This window comes from Symphodus melops (genome assembly GCF_947650265.1).
Source record: "Symphodus melops genome assembly, chromosome: 13".
Lineage (NCBI taxonomy): Eukaryota > Metazoa > Chordata > Actinopteri > Labriformes > Labridae > Symphodus > Symphodus melops.
In genome coordinates, this window is record NC_136703.1 from 14,576,173 (window position 1) to 14,598,880 (window position 22,708).

Genomic DNA, 22,708 nt, shown 5'->3' on the forward strand with positions numbered 1-22,708 from the left:
AGACAATTAGAGACAAAACACAATATGTCATACCGTGTTAGAAAAGTTGCTTGATTACAGCTCTATAGTAGAGAATATGTTTTATTGTGTTGGTACTCGCCTTTTTCTCTCTGCTGGATAGTGTAAATCCTCACTTGGCTTTTTGCATGACTTCTTCTTTCCTTGGACTTTAACCCCTTTTGCGCGAAGCTGAAGCGTGGTTTAGGTAGTTTCATGTTGTTGGGGTTGGCTTACTGGCTCGGCAACAAGAAACTGCCTTGATTACGTCAGTTCGTCTTCATCAAGGGCACAATTTCCACTGAATTACCCTCTATAGTCAACCAGGTCTCCGCAAATGGCATTGTAAATGAACTGAGCTGCAATACCTTGGACAGAGACGTTTTCTTTCTTTGCTGTTATTTTGTGGCGGGCTGTAAAAGCTCTGTGGCTCTCACAGGGAGAATAGGTTGTAAACAACATGGGGTAATGTTTTAGACGGCGTTGTGTTGCGTCTGACAGCTGCTCCATGATGATCTGAATGGACAGATGGATGGATAGATGGATGTCACATTTTGCCTCATTAATTTATCTGGGTATTTTACTGGACATTGATTCGTATTGACGTTTTAATTATCTAATGTGAACTTGTGTTTCCCTCCTGTATGTTTACGATTGATGGATTTTTTTTTAATATAACGAAGTAGTTTGCAACTCCGATTTTCTCTTCTTTTCTTTTTTTTTGCTGAAGAGTTTCATATCAAGAATGAACCCATGAAAATGAATATAAAATTATATGGTTAAAACATGTCTGTATTGATATTATATATTTTGAAAGTAGATATTTCCCATGAACGTTAAGGTACAAAAAACATTTACACTGACTAATGATAGCAATCCTCCAAATAAAGTCGTTACATTTTGGCAAAACGTGGATACATTTTTGTGTGCGAGAAATATATCCTATCTTATTGGTGAAAAACGTTACTGTTCACCATATTGTTTAACCGCAATCTGTAAAGTTCATGATTTCCCAGGCCCGTAAACGAGCCTCAGCTATAGGCTTCCTGCGTGTTTTATATAATCCCTTAATTTTACTAATTTAGACACACATTTGGGGGAAATATATCGAGTTACCAGATAACAATACTCCAATCTCTTTTACATGTAACCTTTATTAGCCTTAATAGTAAACTATTTCGGGTTCCAGTAGCAATTGCTTATTTAACTACTCGCCGCCACATGTTCATTTATTCATGTGACAATCACAAGGTATTTAAGTCCCACTCCAGCCAGTTATTTATTTGTGACATGTGTAAGAAACGTGTATTATTTATGATTTACTTTCTGAATAAATGTGATTAAGCGTATTTTAGTCTCTAGGAGAGCTATGAGCTTGTGTTTAAAAAAAATTAACTTAGAACGATGTGTGCTTTTGGCGCAGTCAGCATTTTTCCTGCTATAAGGTCCAGTGTTTGTGCTGGTTACTGTTTCCCCTTGTTTTCTCAGCCCCCCTCCACCCTTTGGCGGTGGTGCAAACTGGAAGAGACAGTCTGGAATCCAAAGTCACTTTCATTCAGCTCAGTGAATGGGTGTCTCTCTTGGAATGTATCACTGACAAAGACTTTACAGCGCTAGAAACAGCCCCGAGAGCCGCACAGATTCACCCTAAAACCATATACACATAAAGCAATTAATTTCACTTTGTAGTGGCGCACAGGAACTGAAGGTTTCACACACACACACACACACACACACACACACACACACACACACACACACACACACACACACACACACACACAAACACTTCCTTTGGACAGCTCGAGAAGTGTTACTGCCACTGGCATGATCAGACATGAAGAAACTATGCCAGCAGCTTTTCCCTTACGTTATCTTTATTTTTTATTTTTGCATTTTTCTTGTTGGAAATGAATATCTCATACTACCTCAACACGTCACAATGGAGAATAATTCTTTTCGCATGTATGAATTGGTTTTGAGCTGGAAATCATCATCTGTTCGTTTTACGCATCAACTGCCTAAAAGATATTGGTTATTTTTTTATTCTAAGGAGCGTGCTCTTTATCCAACAGAAATATCTCAAGTGGCTTCTTAAAGCAAGATAAACAAGTTCTGTAGAAAGAAGAATATTTTCTATGAGAATATTTTTCGTGAGGCCTTAACGCCTTGAGAATGTTTGAATTAGTCCTGGGACTTGTAATGTTCGAATGTGGTAGAATATTGAAGTGTTTCGGTTGAGAAAAAAATACCTTGGAAAAGCTGTGGAATTGAGCATTTATGGATTTGGACTTTCTGAAATATGCGATTATCACGGAACACTAAAACAGGGAGCAATTAGGTGTTACTGGTAATTCTGTGGCCAGCTAATCACACAGCTACTCTTGTTCGTGTGGGGCTTTCTGTTCATCACATGTGATCTCAAATAACGTGTGATAGTGCACTTTTCTATATTCATACAGGCTTAAACTATGTGCGTTGTGGTCTAAATCCTTCTTAGATAAACCAATAGACTATAAGTGAAGGTTCATCACTGAATTGACTTGATAGATAGTGTGACTTCACCCTGTCATTTCATTTCAAAATCTCAATGTGCGTGTTATATGTAAGTTACATTGCTAGTCTGTTATTTAGCCACCTTGTAATTGACGAAGCCCGGGTCTGTTGATGGAAATGCAAACAAACAGGGCACATACTCATCCTTCATTCGCATTGAGGATAAATCATGTTTACAAGAACAGGATATTTTTTTCGATGGATAATCAGCCTCCCCTTATGTTTACTTTGTTATTATAAGGGTGGAAATAAAGATTCGTCTGCAGCCTGAAATCTTACTTTATCAAATGCGTATACGGTGCGTTTTTCTTTTCTCAAGAAAGGGGGATTTTCTCAGTTGTTATCCTTCTTTTTATTTTAACACTCAACTGGATTTAGTGACAGTGATATGTAGGTATTGCAGTGGATCTGTACTCATTTTCCTTTGTCAATAATTGCGTCTTTATGTGAAGTGACAACGAAGTGCTGTTCCATCGAGGCTGTTCCTTCGCGTAATGTATTGGTCTGACTTAGTACTTTTGAAATATGATGGCTTAAGGCTGCTTGTTAACGGCATTCATTCAAAACAAAAAACAACATTGTCAACTTTAGATGTGACCACGCGGTCGTTAGCCTGTAGCCCTGGTTTATGCGTCATCCTGTCGTTTATTTTCTGTCTGATGCGCATGTGTTGTTTATTCGTGAATGGAAAAAAAAGATAATTGTGTAAATGTCAAAGAAGAGAAATGCCAGAGCCACGAGGACTGATAGCATCAAATGCAATAATATTTTTGAGGACCACTTACTGATTAAGTCGTAATAAACCTATGAAATACATTTCCGGTTTATTCATGACTTGTGCTGAGTGAAACAAACACAACAAACAGGCTCCATCATCTTACAAAGTCCAGGGATATAGAGTGCTGTATGGTGTGCCGTCAACAAGGTATTCATTGGTGTCTTCAAATTAGTAGCCTAAGATAAATGTAGGCTATCTTTAGACATACCAAAAGCCCATTTGATTGCAATAAACCAACAATGTTGTGCCAGTCTCTCATTATTACCTTTTAGAGCATGCACTATTGCATATTTTTCAAATTCAAGTCTTCATTTTCAAATTTAAAATACAATATCATACCAATTGATCAAAATAGACATAACTCTTTTGTAATGCCCTATGTGTATAAATCATTAAGGTAGTAGGAAATCAAAATATGACATACGAAAACACGGTTCGGCGATGCAACAAATAACTAGACTTCTTCGGCCGCAAAATAATTATAATGATGTGGTTCCAACACCAGCTTTCATAATGGAAGATAAGATCAATTAAAACAACAACAAATACCGATTTAAATCAAGTCGTCGTTTTATTAGAGCACAGGAAAAATGGATAAAGGAAGTGAACTTAATGCAGAGTTTACAACAAAAACCACACACTTTTAATTGATGTACACACCGGACACGTCTGATGCACACGCACTCTTGATAACATGAATATAGCCTATACATGCAATCACGGGTGGACTCTCGCAAACCCAAAACATTAACGATTATTCACTGGATAACTGTTGACAGAGATAGAAGCCACATAATGTATTTATATGGCCATATGTTATGGTAATAAAGTCTCACAGAGCACTTTTTCATTCACTTTTAATGGCAGCAGCAGAATAAACGGGCTCAGACCTTCAGCCTGCATTAAAAAAAACACACATTTAAATACCTCACATGTAAGATTTACTAAATTGATTAGGCCTATATGGCAGTAATTCTTTAACCATGAGGGGGGATATTTGACTCACCAAACACTTGCGCGTTCACCAGTACACACACACACACACACACACACACACACACACACACACACACACACACACACACACACACACACACACACACACACACAATCTGGTTAAGGTCTGGCGTCTGGCCTTTTCCATTTCATGGTTGAATCTGAACTCAGCAGCCATGACAAACATTGTACTTTCTACATGCATATCTGTTACTGTGTAAAATTATATATCCTGAGGTCCATATATAGTATTTAATTAGTTCATTTTCAAGTGCAAGAATTCTTTTTAACCAAAGATGAACATTTTCTAATTAGTGACGTCATTTGATCCTTAACACTAGGATTACATGCAGTAACATTTGAGAGTTTTCATTTTCATAGAAAAGCTAGACGTCTAATAGGCGCAATAACCACTTGCAATTTTTTATTTGTAGTAAGTTCTTAATCTTATTTAAACTTGTATTCCACATTTGGGATGTTATGCTACACCGTGCATTATGTAACTTTTGTAAATAAAGATTGCAAAAACAAACGTCTGAATTCTCAGTTTTCCAAAGCACGGGTCCAAAGTAAAGGGGAAAAAATAAGTCATTAATAATAATAATAATAATAATAATAATAATACATTTTATTTAAAGGCGCTTTCCAAGTCACTCAAGGTCACCTTACAGAGAAATGAGAACAATTAGGCACATCAACGCATCTAATACATAAAAAGCCTGCAATTCCCCAATCCCCAAAATGACTTGATTTATGAGTATGCATAAGACTTAAGTTCATCACAGTAACACGCGGAGCATTACTATTTCTAGATATGTACAAAGCCACCCCTTCGCCACCCCTTCACTGTGATTAAAAGAGGAATTTCCATATCAGCTATGTTTTTTCATTCTTTTCTGCACATCTTACATCAAACGTTCAATTCTGCATGTACCAATTAGTCTAGTACGTGTTCCCTGTGACACTGCTGTCTTCTTTAGTTACTCGTTCTTCGTCGTATTAATAGTGTTATTTTCTGCTGGTCTTTTGAAGAACTCATTGTTATTTCACATCATCCTATCTGACAAGAAACGCCATTATACAACAGTTTAAAACTTCTGCAACCAACGGTCCTTGTTATGAAAGCGTTCATGTATTTAGCCCTTTAACGAACCTTTTTACTCCTCTGCTTGTAGTCTCCTCTCTTCTGTCTTCGGCCTTTCTTTCTCTGTGATAGGAATTGTTTCTCATACATTCAACGCTGGTGATTTGATGTTGAGCGAGGAACTCGGATGCATCCTTATTACCGACACGTTTATGAACAATCAAATGGTCCTCGTTAAAATTTATTGGTGGGCATAAAAACATGAACGGTCACTCGCCGAATATAGCCTGCTGTAGTGGGCTGCTTGTCAAGAATTTGAATCCCCTCCTATCCTATCTCCACAGATCCCATTTAGGAAATATTTTCTCTGGTGGGTGCTCGTTAAACGTGTGCAAACTTTATTGTTGATGTATCCCTCATCCCGTATTTTACCCTTCCTCCTTTATGCAGCTTTACTGCGAAGGCTTTCTCTGTGTTGTTTAGAAATAAATAGGATTACACAGGAAGTTCTAAAACCTTCACTTTCTCAACTCCGTAGCTGGTTTGATAAAGATAAGAAGCGTCAACAATCCAATAAACACTTGAATGCTGTAACATTACCTACGGCAACAACTGGAACTACGGTAGGTTTTGCCAGACAGAGATTAATGACACCATCAAATAGTTCCTCTCTCGGTTTTAGACGTAATGTGCGCAGGGCTGCACTGCGCCGACACAGATCCACTATTTCCTCTGCAAATAAATATTTTCACCACAAGTAAGCATGTTGTTGACGTTACCTCTAGTATGTCCATGGGGGGAAAAAATCAAAAGCATACTTTCTTAAATCCTTTTTATGTGCATTGGTATCCCAGGATAAGCGGCGCATTGATCCACTGTACAATTTTTGTGGGGGTAAATAGAATCACGTGTCAGCGAGGCAGCCAATAACAGGCGAGGGAGCGTTGAGAAATAATTACCTGCCTTGATTGTTCTATGGCTAGATAAAAAGTACACATACACTCCATATAATAATCGGATGCATGTAAAAGAGTCGGGGTAGCTTCGAAATGTCGACCACGGGTCCCATAACTAATTATTATGTGGACTCCTTGATCAACCACGAAAACGAGGATGTCCTTGCTGCAGCTCGCTTCTCGGCTCCCGGTTCGCACCCAGCCGGCCCTCGTCCTCCGTCTCTAGTACCGGAGTGCGCCGACTATCCTTCCTGCAGCTTCGCACCCAAGCCTCCCGTCTTCTCCACCTCCTGGGCCCCCGTCCACTCCCAGTCCTCAGTGGTTTACCATCCATACAGTCACCAACCTCACTTAGCCACAGACTCGAGGAACATGCGTTCATGGCTGGAGCCGATATCAGGCGCGGTGCCTTTCCATGGCTACCCGGGGAACAGCAGGCACTATGGGCTCAAACCAGACGCCTTCCAGGAGCACAGAGCTGGAGAATGTCTCAGCTCCAGCGGACGGACCTACACGGATTATCTGTATTGCTCTTCCACTGACATGCGGGACAGGACGCAGCAGAATGTCCCCTCTCCCGATTCGGAGCTTGTGGCTTCAGAGAAACATAAAGACGAGAAGCCGGAGCTAGATCCGAGTAAGTTCAAGCTCCTTTTACAACCGGGTGGGAGTTTTGGTTTGGGATTGTGTAAAACCTGTTTAGAGCTATTTTAACGTCCTGCATACAGAGTGTAATTATATACAGTTTACCCCCTCTTTTCAGTTTAGATCCGGATAGCCTCGGCCAGGGGGAAAGCTGTAACTATAAAAGACAATCGCTACCAGGCTAATATTGGGGCTATAAAAGCAGACAGGGTTATAAACCTGGACTCAAACCTTCAAGAGGACGTTGAATTTGGACGCATGTGCCATGATGTTTAAAACAGGCATTGTTTTTTCCCCAACTATCAAAATATGAATACATATCCACCACCGAATGCGTCATGATGCGTTTTTACATGCACGTTTCACCTTATACGGCACATGAGGCTCATGTAAGCCACCTTTCACTTATTTGATGCCCAGCTAAAAGACCCCAAAATGATTTAGCCATACCATAATGAGTAAAAAAAGTGTGCATATAGCTCCAGATTATAATTTCCTTCTTCCATGGTTTCGAAACAAATTCACATGACTCTTGCAGTTAACTTGAGGAATGTAGAGACATACTCGAGGACTTTCACCACGGACCTGTAAAGGCTTGAACCACGGGCCATTTTATGGGCCAATAAAGTGAATAAGCGCATTGAGTATTTTACGACGGTGTTACTCACAAGTTAAGGGGACAAGGAAGCAAATCAGTGTAGTGTTGGATAGTCTGAAGTTGAGAATCACTCATCTAATTGTTTTAGGTTAATGGTAAAATTCAACGTGTGTTTAATTTAATCTGAGTTTTATTTTAATATTTGCATTGCTGTGAATCCACATGCATATTTTCAAATTCTTTCAAACTATTTTATTGCAGTCATTTTTATTTGCTTTAACTTCGAAATGTTTCATATTTGTTTACAAATACACAGTCATTGTTTTTTTCCTTTTTTAATTCAGACCTTTTCTTTTTGCAGATAACCCAGTGGCAAATTGGATACACGCCCGCTCCACAAGGAAAAAGCGATGTCCTTACACAAAGTACCAGACTCTAGAACTGGAAAAGGAGTTTTTGTTTAATATGTACCTCACGAGAGACCGCCGATTCGAGGTCGCGAGGGTCCTGAATCTGACCGAGAGGCAGGTCAAGATCTGGTTTCAAAACCGACGAATGAAGATGAAGAAAATGAACAAAGAAAAGAGCGACAGCAAAGAACAATAATGTGAACTGCAGCAGTGAGAAAAACAACACTCATAACCACTAGTCACATGGACAGCACAGATGTATCTATACACTCCTCGTCTTCATATTTATAACTTTGTTGGATTTTTGTATTAATCCTCTAATTCTAAGACTATTTGATGCTGACTTTTTTCATTTTCCTGTGCATATGTGTTAAAGACAGAAAAAAAACTTCTAAGGAGATAATAACATTCTACTTTCACGTATGTTTTTTTGTATGAGACAAATTATACAAGTTGCAGTTTGGACACGTTGAAACTGTCTGAAGAAAGAGGATACTTGAATTCTTTTGAATTTCACAAACCCATAATTTATAATGTGAATGTTTTCTTTCATGTTCAATCTCCTTTGTACGTTGTCATGCAGGTGCAGTATTTTGTACAGAAACAGAACATCTGCGCTCGGACTCGTCAGTCTTGTGTTTTTGTGATAGTTATTGCTGTATTTGTGCATTTCTTCTTTTTTGATTGTAGCAAATTGAACTATAGACTGTAGATATAAATTCAAACATAATCACTAAGAAGATGTCTTCTGTATTCATTGTAACTCTCGTGGTCGCATTAAAGTAACGAGTTCATGCTTTGCAGGGCCAAACAAACACAAGCGAAGTCAGTATCAGCCCAACTATTAGCTTGATTCAAAAACCGCAGGAATATGGGGTTACCAAATCAATAGAAGCTACGTGTTGCAAACAGATGGGGTGTTTAATTATTTAAACTGAAATATTCAACCTCGTTATGTTTTGGCCGACATACTTCCAAGTAGGCTATAGCAAAGGCCTAAATGAGCTGAAGGCAATTTCAACTTTACGTTGACGTTGCAATTAAGGATTTAGCAAGACAACGTTGTTTTAATTCTCAGCATTTAGTTAGATCGGTTCTTTAGACTCAAAGTCTGAGCTACATGCAGTTGCAGCTGTGCATTTATTTAAGGGTACAATTCTATCAACATGAAACAAACACACGAAATGGTTCTAATATAGAGGAAAACACGAGTCTCTAAATAATCAATGGGAAATCCCTTTACCCTAAATAATCTAACTTAATATATACTAACTATACCATGGGTTAGCTGAAGCAGTATATTTGAAATTCAATTTAAAAAAAACTAAAGCTAATAATAAATGCATGCTGATTCATTTACCATTTATGGCTTTAACCTACTCTGTGTTCTATATGTTCAACCAGTCTTTTTGAAGATATCAAATATTACAGATCGCCTTCGTTCAGAAATAATAACCACTACTTTTACTATATTTGTATTTTTTCTAAATTAATAATATTATTAATAAACATTGATTGTTCATTGCAATAAGCCTTCATTCACCAGGCCCAAAGGCAATCAGAAAATGTGCGACTTAATTTGAGTTTAAAGTGACATACAATTTCCCATGTCTCACATTTGTTTCCTGGGATCGGCCTAAATTGCCTTTTTGTGGTGGCAAACAATACGGACAGGATGCTGTGATTTCAAAGCCCAATCCAGAGCATTTCCGCTCTTCTCAAAAATGCCAGTTTTACTGCCCCTGTTTGAGCTCGGCTGTTTGTCTCAAATGCAGACCAACAAAGCAAACTCGACTGACTGGCTAGACGTCTGGGCTAAATTACTTTATGGTTTTAATGGACGCTGCTGCTTGACGCGTTCAAAGGAGAGTCATGCGCACCGGTGAGGGGGCTGTTGCCTGACGGGCCAGCCGCAGCCCCCTGCACTTCATCACAAGAGTAAGCTATTAGCCTTTACAGTTAGAATCCAAACAACCTTTTCCACATCTTGTTGGGTATAGTCACACGTGTTGTTGCAAACGGCTTCTTTAAATCAGCTTTACTTACGGAAAACACACAAGGTTTGGTCAACTGTGGAGTCCCCGTCGCCCATCACAGTCCTCTCTGATTGGTGAATTCCTTCAGAGTTATGGGCATATACTAACACTAGATGACGCTGTTGATCCACGTTTTGAGCAGGATCTGTGCGTTGAAGTGCTTTTCTTTACAGCTTTGTGGCTTGGCTGTAAAATGAAGAGTAACCTATCGATGACAAAATGACAGATATGGTCACCCGCTGCATTTTGTGTAATCGGCCACAGAACAGAGCTGCGGAATGCAGCGAGCTGGTTGTTGTGTCTTGCACAGTGTGTGCGTACACCGGAATGTTTGTATATTTTCCACTTTCAGTTTTATTTTGATCTTTCATTGATTTATTTTCATTCAGGGGCTATAATTTTAAATTGAGCTTTGTCAATGTATTTCCTGTCACAAACTATTCTAATATATGCGGTGTGGTGTGTGACATTTTCTGAAATCCTTATCCGTTGTTTACTAATTGGTGGTACTATAACGCCAAAAAAGTGTGTTTTTTTTGCAGGGCAACAATATAGGCATTAGATGTTAGTACATTGTGTGTTCTGGCTCTTTGTCAGCATTTAATTCGTAATTGCTCTTTTTATTTGTCATGATGCTGCCTGATTTTAATGATGGAAAATGATTTATCAGTACATTAAAAAGCATCAACTTGAGAGGCATTATTTAAATGTGTAAATTATACTTTAATAACAGTTTTTAGACAGTTGCACAAGTAATACAAATTCAACAAATACTAACAATGGCAGCAGAAACAATTGCAACAAAACCAAAACATTACTCTAAACTTGATAATAATAATAATAATAATAATAGCGATCACAACAATACTAACAGTCATTATTACAATGATAATGATATTCACAATAAGGATAGTCATAATGATAATCATAACAATGATCATCATGTGCCAAAGAGTATACGTGCTAATGCTTCATAGTTGATGTGTGAATCAGCAGCATTGCATCACACGTGTGCAACATTGATTAACAATCTGCATATTTATAGAGTGTGAAAGGTCTTTAAATTCGAGCAGTGAGTCTTTCATTTTTTACGATGATGTGAATAAAACGTCAGTAGCGACAGGAAAAAGCACGCAGGCATATTTGGAGAGAGAGCCCTCTGCGAGCGTTAAGCTGGAGACCGTGCACGCGCTCATTGTAGCTCAACATCGAATGTAAAATTTTATGAACTCCTCCACGCGGGAGATTTACTGCGTATCCTCGTCGGTTTTACGGGGTCAGTAAGTGGCACCTAGTATTCACAGGTCGTGTTTATATTTGCGTGTGTCGGTGTTTTACTGCGCTCGGTGCAAGTGTGACGCTCTGGACCTGTACTTGCTTTCGCGAAGAGAATATTATGTCTGATTCTTTTTATTCCAATTATAACTTCCTTTTGCATAATAGTGTTGTTCTCTATAACATTTTCGTTCTCATGAACTACTCTGATGCATGTTGACCTCCTAGAGCTCATAAAAGGTCAACTGTTTTCAGAAATTAGTCAGTAAGCTTTGTTAGGGCCTAAGAGGGCAAACACCAACCCATAACAGTGTTATCTGCTAAAAGGGGGACATTTTTGCTTTATAATGCAACAATAACAAATTACACTACACTTACAGTGAATATTGTAAGAATACGTCCCGTGTTACTGTCTTTACCTTACATAACGGCTTCATTGATCAGCTTGTAACAAAGCTCTCTTGAAAAACACAACATTGATCATATTTAAAGCCTCGTAGGATGTTGCTTATGATTAGTGCCGCTCCTCTCAAGGTGGAAATATACGTAGGGCCCACGTCTGACCGCTCGTAGAGAGATGGGAGGGGGGGGGGGGGCGGTGGTGGAGGAGGGTGAGGGGGGTGCCTGTGGTGGTGGGTTGGGTGGGAAGCTTGAAAAAAAGGAAAAAGAAAGAAAAGCGTCTGTGACTGTGCCGGTCGAGCAAGCCAGCTTTAAGCTTATAGTTAAACGCACATGCACGCTATGAGCCGGGTTTGAGACTGTGTGAAAAAAAACAAGCCCCACTCACGACTGCGAGAGAAACCCGATGAGAGGAACGGCTCAGAGAGAGTGAGGCTCCGTAGATTGTCCAAAGGGGCAGCGTTTCTCCTAGTTCCGGTTTGTCTGCCTGTGCGCTCTGTGCGAGTTGGGACCCTAAACAAAAGGCTGCCATCATCCTAAAGGAGATATTCTGTCGCGAGAGAGCCTTGTCTGTTTGATGCTAACCAAACATGAGCTCCTATTTTGTTAACCCTCTTTTTTCTAAGTACAAAGGCGGCGAGTCACTGGAGCCAACTTACTACGACTGCAGGTTTCCACAAAGCGTCGCCCGCAGCCACACGCTCGTTTACGGACCCGGAGCAGCCGCACCGGGCTTTCAGCACCCGTCCCATCATGTGCAGGACTTTTTTCACCACGGGACCACGGGGATATCCAACCCCGGATACCAGCAAAACCCCTGTGCTTTGGCGTGCCATGGAGACGCGACGAAATTTTATGGATATGAAGCCCTTCCGAGGCAAACGCTTTATGGGACCCAACAAGACGCAAGCCTAGCGCAATACCCAGACTGTAAATCGTCGAGCAGCTCTAACCCCGGAGAAGGACAAGGCCACTTAAATCAAAACTCCTCTCCCAGTCTTATGTTTCCCTGGATGAGACCCCACGGTCAGAATCAAATTATTTGATATTCTTTCTGTGTTGCTGTGTGTGGGCATGTGTTTGTGCACTTGTGTCTAGGTCTGTGTATGTATTTGTGTGCTAAATGTGCCTTACTATACACGTGTGTGTGTTAACTATAAAACGAAAAAAGTGAGCGAACATGATGGGGCACATCGAACCTGTAGTGCAGGCTGTTGTGTCTCTGCAGCACATGTTCATACAGGGCTGAGCTGCTGCTTTCTAAAGTGCCTTTAACGCACTATTACAGATCACAGCTCATGACACCAGCTCTTTGAAGTCAATTATCGTTGACATAAGATATTTCACAAACTCTAACCGCACTTGGGGGAAAGATGAATAAGTCACAGTTGAAAATGTGTTGGTGCCACACACACACACACACACACACACACACACACATACATATATATATATATATACGCACACACACATACACACTAGCATTCGGAGTGATAGGAGAGTTAGCTTGAAGACAACATGTGCCAATGATCCAGTCTCATATTTTTGGGGGGTTTTAGGGGGTAATATGACCCTATACAGGCCCAAAGACTTATACAGCTATAATCATAAAACCCTTAAGTAGATGTGACCTCTGCTCCATTCTTGGATCATTCTGTTAAAGCTATCAGGCTACATAAAGTCCAAACAGGTAAAAGCTCAGTGTCTCTGAGAGATATTTATCATCAGTTCGACTCCATCTGTTACTGTACAGTTTTATCTCAACTCAATCTTTTCATACACTTTTCCTTCCCTCTTTTTTTTCTTCATATGTGTAAATCAGTGTGTGTGTGTGTGTGTGTGTGTGTGTGTTTGTGTCTGTGGCAATGAAAATCTCCACCTGGCTTGTATGGGCCCTGTATGGGTATCATTATAATGTCTGCTAACATGCTACTCTGATATAGACCATAGGTGTTTGTATGTATGAAACGGAGTAAAGTAAATTATGTCAATTAAATACACTTAAAGAATAGGTATACCCTATATTAATAATGGATTATACTTTATGAATTCACCATAAAGTAACAGTGTATATCGGAAAGCCTTCAGCTCCTGCATTCAGAACTGTAAATAGTTCAAACACTGAAAAACATAATTATGTAGCTGAATGATTTGTATTTATACTGAAGAAGAAGAGAAAGTATATGAAAAATTAATTATGAGTCGCCTGAATGATTATTTTTATGGGGGACCTTGGTCAGCCCATTTAACCTCTGGCTTTATTTCATTCAAGCCCCAGGAAGACGGAATGGGAGGCAAACCTACAGCCGCTACCAAACTCTAGAGCTGGAGAAGGAGTTTCTCTTCAACCCTTACCTGACGCGCAAGAGGAGAATCGAGGTGTCCCACGCCCTGAGCCTTACCGAGCGACAGGTGAAGATCTGGTTTCAGAACAGGAGGATGAAGTGGAAAAAAGAGAACAACAAAGACAAGTTTCCGGGTCAGAGGGGGGAGGCTGAGGCTGAGGCCGAGGAAGAGGGCAACGAGGACGGTGAAGGGGAAGAAGCCGAGGAGAAAGAAGCGGAAGAGAAAGAAGAAGAGAGCAAAGAGTGATTTTATGGTCCTTTTTATGGTTATATGGCTGAAAAAGAGAGAGAAAAAAGAGAGGTCCCATAAACAGACGAAGAGTCACAAGGAGGCAGAGAGCGTCAACTTTATGACCACCCTTTCATTTTGTCAAGAGGGGACAAGAATTCCTCCAATATCTCTGTCATTAATAGAGAAAATTCGCCGTCCTCGTTACCCTGTAACATGATTTCCATTTGGATATTTCTGTAGACGCAGATTTCCTTTCGTAAAACTATACAACTTGCGCCCTTACAAAAGGAAAAGGGGTTAATTAAAACGCATGTTAGATGGGAAATGGCTTAGCTGATGTTTTTGTTTTAATTACAAATTGCTTTTAATAATAATGAGTATCAAAAGCATAGCCAAATAAGATCAAATCATGACCAATGCCGCCCTGTGTTGTAAATATAAGAATAGCCTACATGTAAAAAGTGAAATGGACGTCATTTATAAGCGAAATGTAGGCCTATAACTTTCGTGTTCCAACACCATCGCAGCAAATACATGGCAACACCAGCCCATGTATAGAACGCAATTTTTATTCTTCTAATTATTAATGTTACTGTTTTACTCGTTTTCATGTGAATGGCCGACAAAGGCATAGCCATTAGCTCCTCAGACATCTTTTTCTAGGATTTACCAGGGAAATGCAATCGTTTGAAATCCTTTGATGCTACCTAAAACCTGGGGGAATTGCAATAGAGATTTCTGAATATAGAGATTTCATATGGTTTTAATTTGAAAAGTGTTATATCAACCTTATATGATTAAGTTATGTATGTAGCATTTAACCCAATATACAGCATACACTTGTTGAAGACAATTTGTGAGTCTTGGGAAGACGAATAGCTCAAATGTTGAGATTGTAACCACGGCACTACCTAAACTCAGAGTCTTGCCTTTTTGCTGAATTTCTATTCTTCACTTGTGGCATCGCTCTGATTTAAACGCAAGCTATATTTCCCCAACAACTAAAACTGCCTATAACGCACATGTACTGTGTATGATAATACCTGCTACAATTACAACGAGTTTTAAAGTAAGGGACGTTTCTTTTGATGTGCTGGTGATATAGCGTAGTTGTTTTTGCACTGAATATAATCTTTATGTACGTCTTGTTATATATTGATGTTAACAATATGCTCGTTTTCTGGTGTTTTCTCCTGTGAAAGACGGAATTGTGTGTCCCCGCCATTGTTGATGTAAAATCACGAATAAACAAGATGGCTCACAGTCATTTCTGTTTTTCTTTTTATTGTTATTGCAGCCTCGGAAATCACCCCCCCTCCCCCCGCACACATAAAAATGACGCGCATACATGTTTGAACTGAGAAACAATGCAATTTCTAGTCCATTTATCTCTGTGCCAGTTCACGTTTCTTTCTAACGAGTTATAAACTTTTGTCTAACGTATGAGCCGGAATTTCAACACTTTTAGAACTCATTTGATACACAATAATAACAATTCAAAGAGGAAAAGACTCAAAATGTAACAGTTTACCTTTTTTGATGATCTGAATTCAGCACGAAATATTCACAGACGGCAGCAGGAAGGGAGATAAAACCAAGCCTATTAAAAAAACCTAACTAAAGTTTTCTTAATTTTGAACTTTTCAACTCGTTTGATAAACTAACACATGCTTTTGCAGATGTTTTCCTTTACCTTTTAAGGAAAGGTTGAGAATTCCCTTTCACAGCGTGCGCACTCTCCAAAGCCTGCGTCTTATTTGATTCATCCTCTTAATAAGAAACTTCCTCTCTTCAGGGAGGGCACTAGGCTGTTCTTAATGAATCTTGGGATGAATTATGGATGTTTGATATGAGATGAAGAAAACATCGCCGTGTTCATAATCGGACTAAATAAAAAAATAAAAACATGAGGGATGCTTTATGCGTCTGGGTCGTGTAAAACTTTGTGTCAAACCTCCTGCAAGCATCAAATAGGCAAGTGCAGGAATACGTCGGGTCTCGTCTCCTGTCTATTTTTAATCATATTGATATAGGAAAAATGTTTGTGCTACAAACAGCGATCTGTATCAAAAGATACAGAATAATTGGACTGTTAATTTGTTGCTAGAGTTTTGTCGTTGTATTGTATTAATAGAGATTTGTAGTTTTGTAGATTTGTAATCTATATCCCCTCCTCACGTGCAGGAGCAGGTCATCTGACCTCCCTCTCTTGTTTACAGCTGAATTTCACTTAACACAAGATGTTTGTAATTTGAAGACGCAACAGTACTGATTTCCCGCTCTTTCTTTGTATTTGTGTAATAAGAACTTATTCCCAATAATCAGCTCTGCTGGCTGTCTGTAGTTTTTCCCTGCGGCTAAATGATCCAAATCTGCCTGGGTTTTGTTGTCAAGCTGAATTGACCCATTGGACATTTGGATGTTTGTAAGAGATAATGTGAATGCTAATACTTTACTGTAGACTCCACCACAAGGTGTGCGTGTTTTTTTGTTGTTGTTGTTTTTTTTTTTTTTTACTGGGGAATGTTGTTTTTGTCTTGTTCATAAAGCCAACATTGTCAGATTTTTTTCTAACGACTGGGCTATATAAAAACACTGACGAAGTTTAATCTTGGATATCAATATTACATATACTATACCTTTATTTCCATTACGTTGAGGAAAAAACGAAGCAACATTTTCAATTAAAATACTGTATTTGTCCCCGGGGGACCTAAGGGATCTCACTTTGAGATCTCAATAATGTATTAAAATATTGTTTGATTGTGTAAAAAAGAGTAGCCTACAAAGTTATGTTGTAAAGTTGCATTTATAGTACTTGACTCATTATAGCTGAAAAGGGTTGCCAAACAAATGAAATCGAAATTTTGGCTCTTAAAATAAATCTGTATCCACTTGGAAAACATTTGTGTGGATTTGTGTCAAACTGCTTTTTAAAATCCACATTTTTACTCAAATATTAATCACGCCCTTTTGCCAAAACCAATGTCATTTAAGTTTCGCAGATCTACCCTTTTTCTATTTTCATCGATATTATCTTAAATGTTTCAGTATAGATGTAATCTCTCGTTTCTCTCTTCACGTAAGTGAAGTCTTACAAAAAAAAAATCCGGATGTGTCCCTTAAGTCACAGCTTATGTGCCCATTGTGTGTGAGTGTGTTTGTGTGTGTGTGTGTGTGTGTGTGTGTGTGTGTGTGTGTGTGTGTGCTTTTACCACAGCGTTGACATTCCCAATAAAGTTTAGTGTACCTGCTGTAAAGTTTATTGGCGGTGTAAAGACTCGGCTGGGATGCCTCTGTCTCTTTTGTCTGTGTGTCGAGACTCAGTGTGGAGATCACGGCCTGCAGGGACAACATGCACATCTCATGCGAGTATGTAACTCAGGTCTATTTCATTATTTGGTTCAAGGAAATTGGATTTATTTCTTACTAAGACCACATGTAACAATTTGATATTTTTAAGGTGAGATGGTTTTGCGACCGAGGTGCGTATCAGGGCTTAAATTATATATTTTTTAAAAAACTATCATTTTCTTTCTTTAAAATTCAAATTTTTTGAATCTTATTTATGTGAAATTTCTGGATTTGAATTTTTTTTTCTCAGTGCACAATAGTTTATGAGGCTATGTATTTTAGTTCAAAACCAGCTGACGCATCATGTTCTTTTAAAATTGTGATTCTTTTGTGCGTAATTTCAAATGACGATTCCCCCTTTATAAATATCCCAAGTTCCAGTTATATTCCCCTTCTTTAGATAGTTCGCTGCTGTGTTTTTTTTTCTACAGTACCAAGCTACACATGTTCTGCTTTTCCATTTAAAATGAGGTTTAAATGTGTATGACTGTGTGTTGGACCCCTGGAAGAATAGCTGGTGCTAATGGGGATCCTATAAAGGAAAGAAAGAATGAATGAAAGGATACCCTGGAACCTAACTGATATTTTCCCTAGTTTTCTTAATCACGCGTGTACCCAGACCATCTACTTGACTGTTTGTACAGTGAGACATGACGTCTACTGACAGTCATGTAATCCATCCTGAGATTCAGCCAGACAGAAAGAGATCCTAATATGTTATTTTAGTTAAGTGTAATTAAAGTTTAATTAGGACCTTTCTGTCTCTCTCCCTCTCACGCTTTTATTTCCTATTTCCCATTGGCTCTGAGTACATCATGGCATACAGCTTGTCCACCAGGGGAACTGTCATCTCTTTCTGATGCATGCACGTCTCATTTGTGAGATATGGGGAAATTTCAGCCTTGCGCCTCATAACGTGTTGCCATTTTTAGTTTTGTGCAATCGAAAAAACGCAACGGAAAAGATGGGTGCAAACATTCCTGGTTGTTAAAGGGAGAAATTTACAGCTGAGTAATAAAAGTTTACGACTGAATCCTCTCTGCGATTGGCTGCAGCCATCCACGTGGCACACGCTCTATGAACATGAACTTTATGCTGTTGTCTATTCTCTGGTCCTTCCCTTGTATCAGCAGCAGACTAAAGCTGGGGCGTAGAAGCCTTATTTTCCTGCTTTTTACTCTAAAATGAATAACACTGCACCGTGATGTTGGCGCTGCTTCGTGTGATATTCATCTGATCTCCGACTTCCTGACAGAGGGATCTTCGGGGGACCATCGCCGCTACCAGCCGCTCATGCCTGCGATTATCCCTCCCGGAGGCAATAAAAGCGCGTCTGGAAACAGGAAAGAGATTCAGGAAGACTGCTGGAAAGATTTTTACCGAGACACAGACGCTCCTTATCGGTGGGGTGTGAAGCAACTAAAGAACGGGAGATGCGCGCTGTGTTGATATTCTCCCCTCAGCTGCTACGTGAAACTGCAAAGGTAAGACTACATATATCTCTTTCGCTATTCCTCGTTGTTTTTGTTGTGTTTGGCTTGTCACGGCTGTTGTAGGAATGCCGAATGATGCAGAGGAGTGTGCGTGTGTGTCTGTCTTTGGGTGCGTCTTTTTGTGCAGCCTCTGACCTGACCTGTAGCCTGTCTGACTGCTGCAATTTACCTGCCTGTGATACACCTGCATGTATGGGCCTAACTGTGCGTGTGGGTTTGTAGCAGCCGCTTTAAACGACCGTAGGAGCATTTATATGGTGCTGTGCTAGCCTGTTCTGATAAATGGCCCTCTGATACTAAACTTTGTTATCACTCACAGGCCCCTCTGACCAGGCAGTGACAAATGACACTTAGAGCTCTCTGATGTGCTCTAATTATTGCTGCTTTCCATACTTGTCATCACTTGTTATATCCAGTCTGTGCCAAGAGCTTGGATAACATTTGCAATTTTGCGCACGCGCTTACACACGAATATTCACACACATACAAGACATACGATACACATAAGCTTCAATGTGTGGAGCCTCACACATAGTAAGGACCCTGGCAGTGCCCCCTAGCGACCACTAGTGTTATATGTGGAAGTGGGCGGGTGTTGAGGCTTGATGTTTATGGCTGCTGCCTTTCGGCGGAGGTCCACTGCGGATGTCAGCTGACCTGGCTAAAGCGTTGCAACACCAGCCGACACAGAGAAGTGTTTCCGACAGTCTCATTTGTTGATATTGTTGGTGTTGTAACTCGGAGAAAGAGACATTTTTGGTTCTCGTTTGTTATGTTGTTTTAGATGCAGTCATTTGTTATGTGATGCTACTCTGTGACATAATCACAGACGACATTGTGAGCGGTGGTACGTGATTTTATTGATACAATGAGAATAACATTAACAGCAGATATGCAGATATATTCACTTATCTGAATCAGTGCACTGAAGGGTACTTTTACACACAGTGCCAAATTACAATGAAATGCTTTCTCGATGCCTCGTAAACATTATGACCAAAATAAAGAATGGATGGATTAAATCAGATCAATTTGTAAACACTCTCAGTATTTTGAAGAACACCATATATGTGTCAAACACATAAATGACCGCAGCACACATACACACGCACACATACATATATATTCATATATTCGTATAGAGCATATGTATATGGGAAAGTGTAGATTTGTTTGTAACGTGTAATCAGAAATTTAACAAACATATATATGTATAAATACATATATAAATATGTACTACATAAACATTGCAGAACAAAGTAGTTTACCAATTGTAGTTTTTGTAAGGCATCATAAATACCAGTGTGTGTGTGTGTGTGTGTGTGTGTGTGTGTGTGTGTGTGTGTGTGTGTGTGTGTGTGTGTGTGTGTGTGTGACTGACTCAGACAGCAGTATACGTTTTGTGTGCCTGTGAAGTTGAAAGCCTGTGGGTTTTTTTTTTCTTTCTCAGAGCTCTGTTGCCTTTTTGTTTCATTATTGACAACATATCTTTTGTTTTCTTCTGAAGTCATTTGGTGTGTGCCCTGCTAAGGCTGCACGAAAACACTTCTTGGATTTTAGTCTTTAAAAAGAAAAGTCTCAGCCTATTTGTGAGAGCCTTCAAACTCTTATAACCTGATGTTGGACACGTTGTTTACTTTCCTTTGTTAAACGTCCATGTCTGCTTCTGCATAAAGTTGCTTCTGTAAAGAGAAAGAGACAGAGAGACTGTTTAATACGATCCATTTGTGCTCTGAGGTAAATCTTAGTTTAATATAAGAGGGGAAAAGCACAGTCTATTGTTTTGCCCTGCAGTGTTTTAAAAGCACAGATAGTCTGGCACAAAGCTTCATGCAGTCATGAATCTGTCCGCATCACCACATTTAGAACCTCACTTACAAATCCCGACAGGGCTCAAAATTTTGCCTTCTAATGGTCATAATTTATGATGTGTGGATCAACATGCGCTCATTGGCCAACAGCTTCCTGAGTGCTTAACGAGCATAAAGTCGAACACTTCCGGACATTAATTGGGCCAGCCAGCGATGGTAAAGTGCTTATAGAGGGCTTTACATTGTTAGTACGTGAATTACTCCTTATTAGTCAGGTTAGGAGCGGGGGAGAGGAAAAAGCTTCAGAGGCTGAACCCACTTCTCCTCCCTCGCTGTGTTTTTACAGGTCCCATACAACTAATACTGAGCTATATTGTGATGCTGGATTTTGATGTAGATCCAAAGGCATGTGTGCGTAAAAGACAGGTGAAGCGGCACGTGGACGGGCCCTGTTGTGCAACAGGGAATCATGCTGTTAAAATTAGGCCTTCTGTGGGACAACCAGCAAAAGTGTGTATCGATAAACGATTCAGCATTATAGTCACTAAACGTATAACACCGGCAACTAACAGTAATAATAATAAAATTGACATAGAATAATATCAAGAAATGCATGTTTTTTTCCCCACCATGCAGCCTGCATTGCAAATATACCGAATAATTGCAAACTGTAAATTAAGTGTATGCACAATCGATTAATTATTGTCGCTTTTACTTAATATCCAGGCTCAGTAGTTGGTACAATGTCGCTGGTGATAATTTATGATATTACTTCCTGTTTTTTTCCTTACTCGATGTCATAATTTCCTTCTAAAGCTCGTGGACCAAACGGCATCAGAAGCCGTGAATGTGATTTGCCTCACGGGCCGCAATAAAACACTAAAACACGAGGGAAAGAATGACCTTTCTAATTCTGCACACTGGCTGTAGCTCTGCTGCATTCCTGCTCCTCCAGTCCACACATTGGCTTTAGTGTTCAGCCTTTTATTTACAACCCAAACTTTATGGACCAGCGAGGGGTTTCCACGAGGGAGCTGTGGATAACAATCTGAGGGCAAAATCTGCGTTTTGATATTCTAAAAAAGTTTATCATAATACAATCAGTTTGGGAGAGTTACGTCAATTCTGAGGATTTGTTATGAGAGGGGTTTTTTTTTGTTTTTTTTTAATGTGGATGATAATAGAGGTGGTTTCTAAGAAACTAATGTTCCACACGCACGCACGCACAAACAAGCACGTACTCACGCACACACATTCTTTCTGACGCAGTGAGCGTGAAAAATTCATAGAGAAAACCCGATTTACAAACAGCAGCTTCTGATATTTTAAATACATATGTTTTAATTAAATATAAATGTGTTGCTAAAGTTTTTGAACAAACGTCACCATGCTTTTCATGCTTTCTATTGATTCTAAATGTGTTCCCTTTTGTGGATTGAGAATACTTTTCAATTTACATCCTCTACTGCGTGTTTACTCGAACAAAAGTTGATTCATTACATTTTTGTTAAAAGGGAAAAATAATCCCAGGACAACAGTGAAGCGTTAGTTTTCTCAAATCTGTGCGCCGTGGATGTCACATATGGCCACGAATAAGGTCTAAAGGTCTAGGGGAACTTTTATTGCACCAGTTACTTCCTCCTCTTTGTTCTTGTCTCTTTTATGGGCTTTTCAGGATCCCAAACAACACACCAAACAGTGTTGCACGTTTAGTGTGCAAGTATTCACCCTACTGAGGAAATC

The 22,708-nt window shown here is 39.5% G+C and overlaps 3 protein-coding genes across 3 annotated transcripts in view; all 3 read left to right on the forward strand.

Moving 5' to 3' along the window:
* The window catches only part of LOC306834309 (homeobox protein Hox-C10a-like), a 53,112-nt gene that overhangs the window by 4,915 nt on the left and 25,489 nt on the right, over nucleotides 1-22,708 (forward strand). Inside the window, exon 3 of the mRNA XM_079360151.1 lies at nucleotides 18,917-19,145. The gene's annotated coding sequence lies outside the window, so the exon portion shown is untranslated. The remainder of the gene's footprint in view (nucleotides 1-18,916; nucleotides 19,146-22,708) is intronic.
* hoxc9a (homeobox C9a) lies at nucleotides 5,126-9,408 on the forward strand. Its single transcript, XM_079360390.1, has 2 exons — nucleotides 5,126-7,004; nucleotides 7,972-9,408. Exons 1-2 carry the CDS (start codon nucleotides 6,461-6,463, stop codon nucleotides 8,214-8,216), a joined length of 789 nt encoding a protein of 262 aa, XP_079216516.1. The 5' UTR covers nucleotides 5,126-6,460; the 3' UTR covers nucleotides 8,217-9,408.
* Nucleotides 11,988-15,565, forward strand: hoxc8a (homeobox C8a). Its single transcript, XM_079358683.1, has 2 exons — nucleotides 11,988-12,756; nucleotides 14,003-15,565. The coding sequence occupies exons 1-2, from the start codon at nucleotides 12,321-12,323 to the stop codon at nucleotides 14,320-14,322; spliced, it is 756 nt and encodes a 251-aa protein (XP_079214809.1). The 5' UTR covers nucleotides 11,988-12,320; the 3' UTR covers nucleotides 14,323-15,565.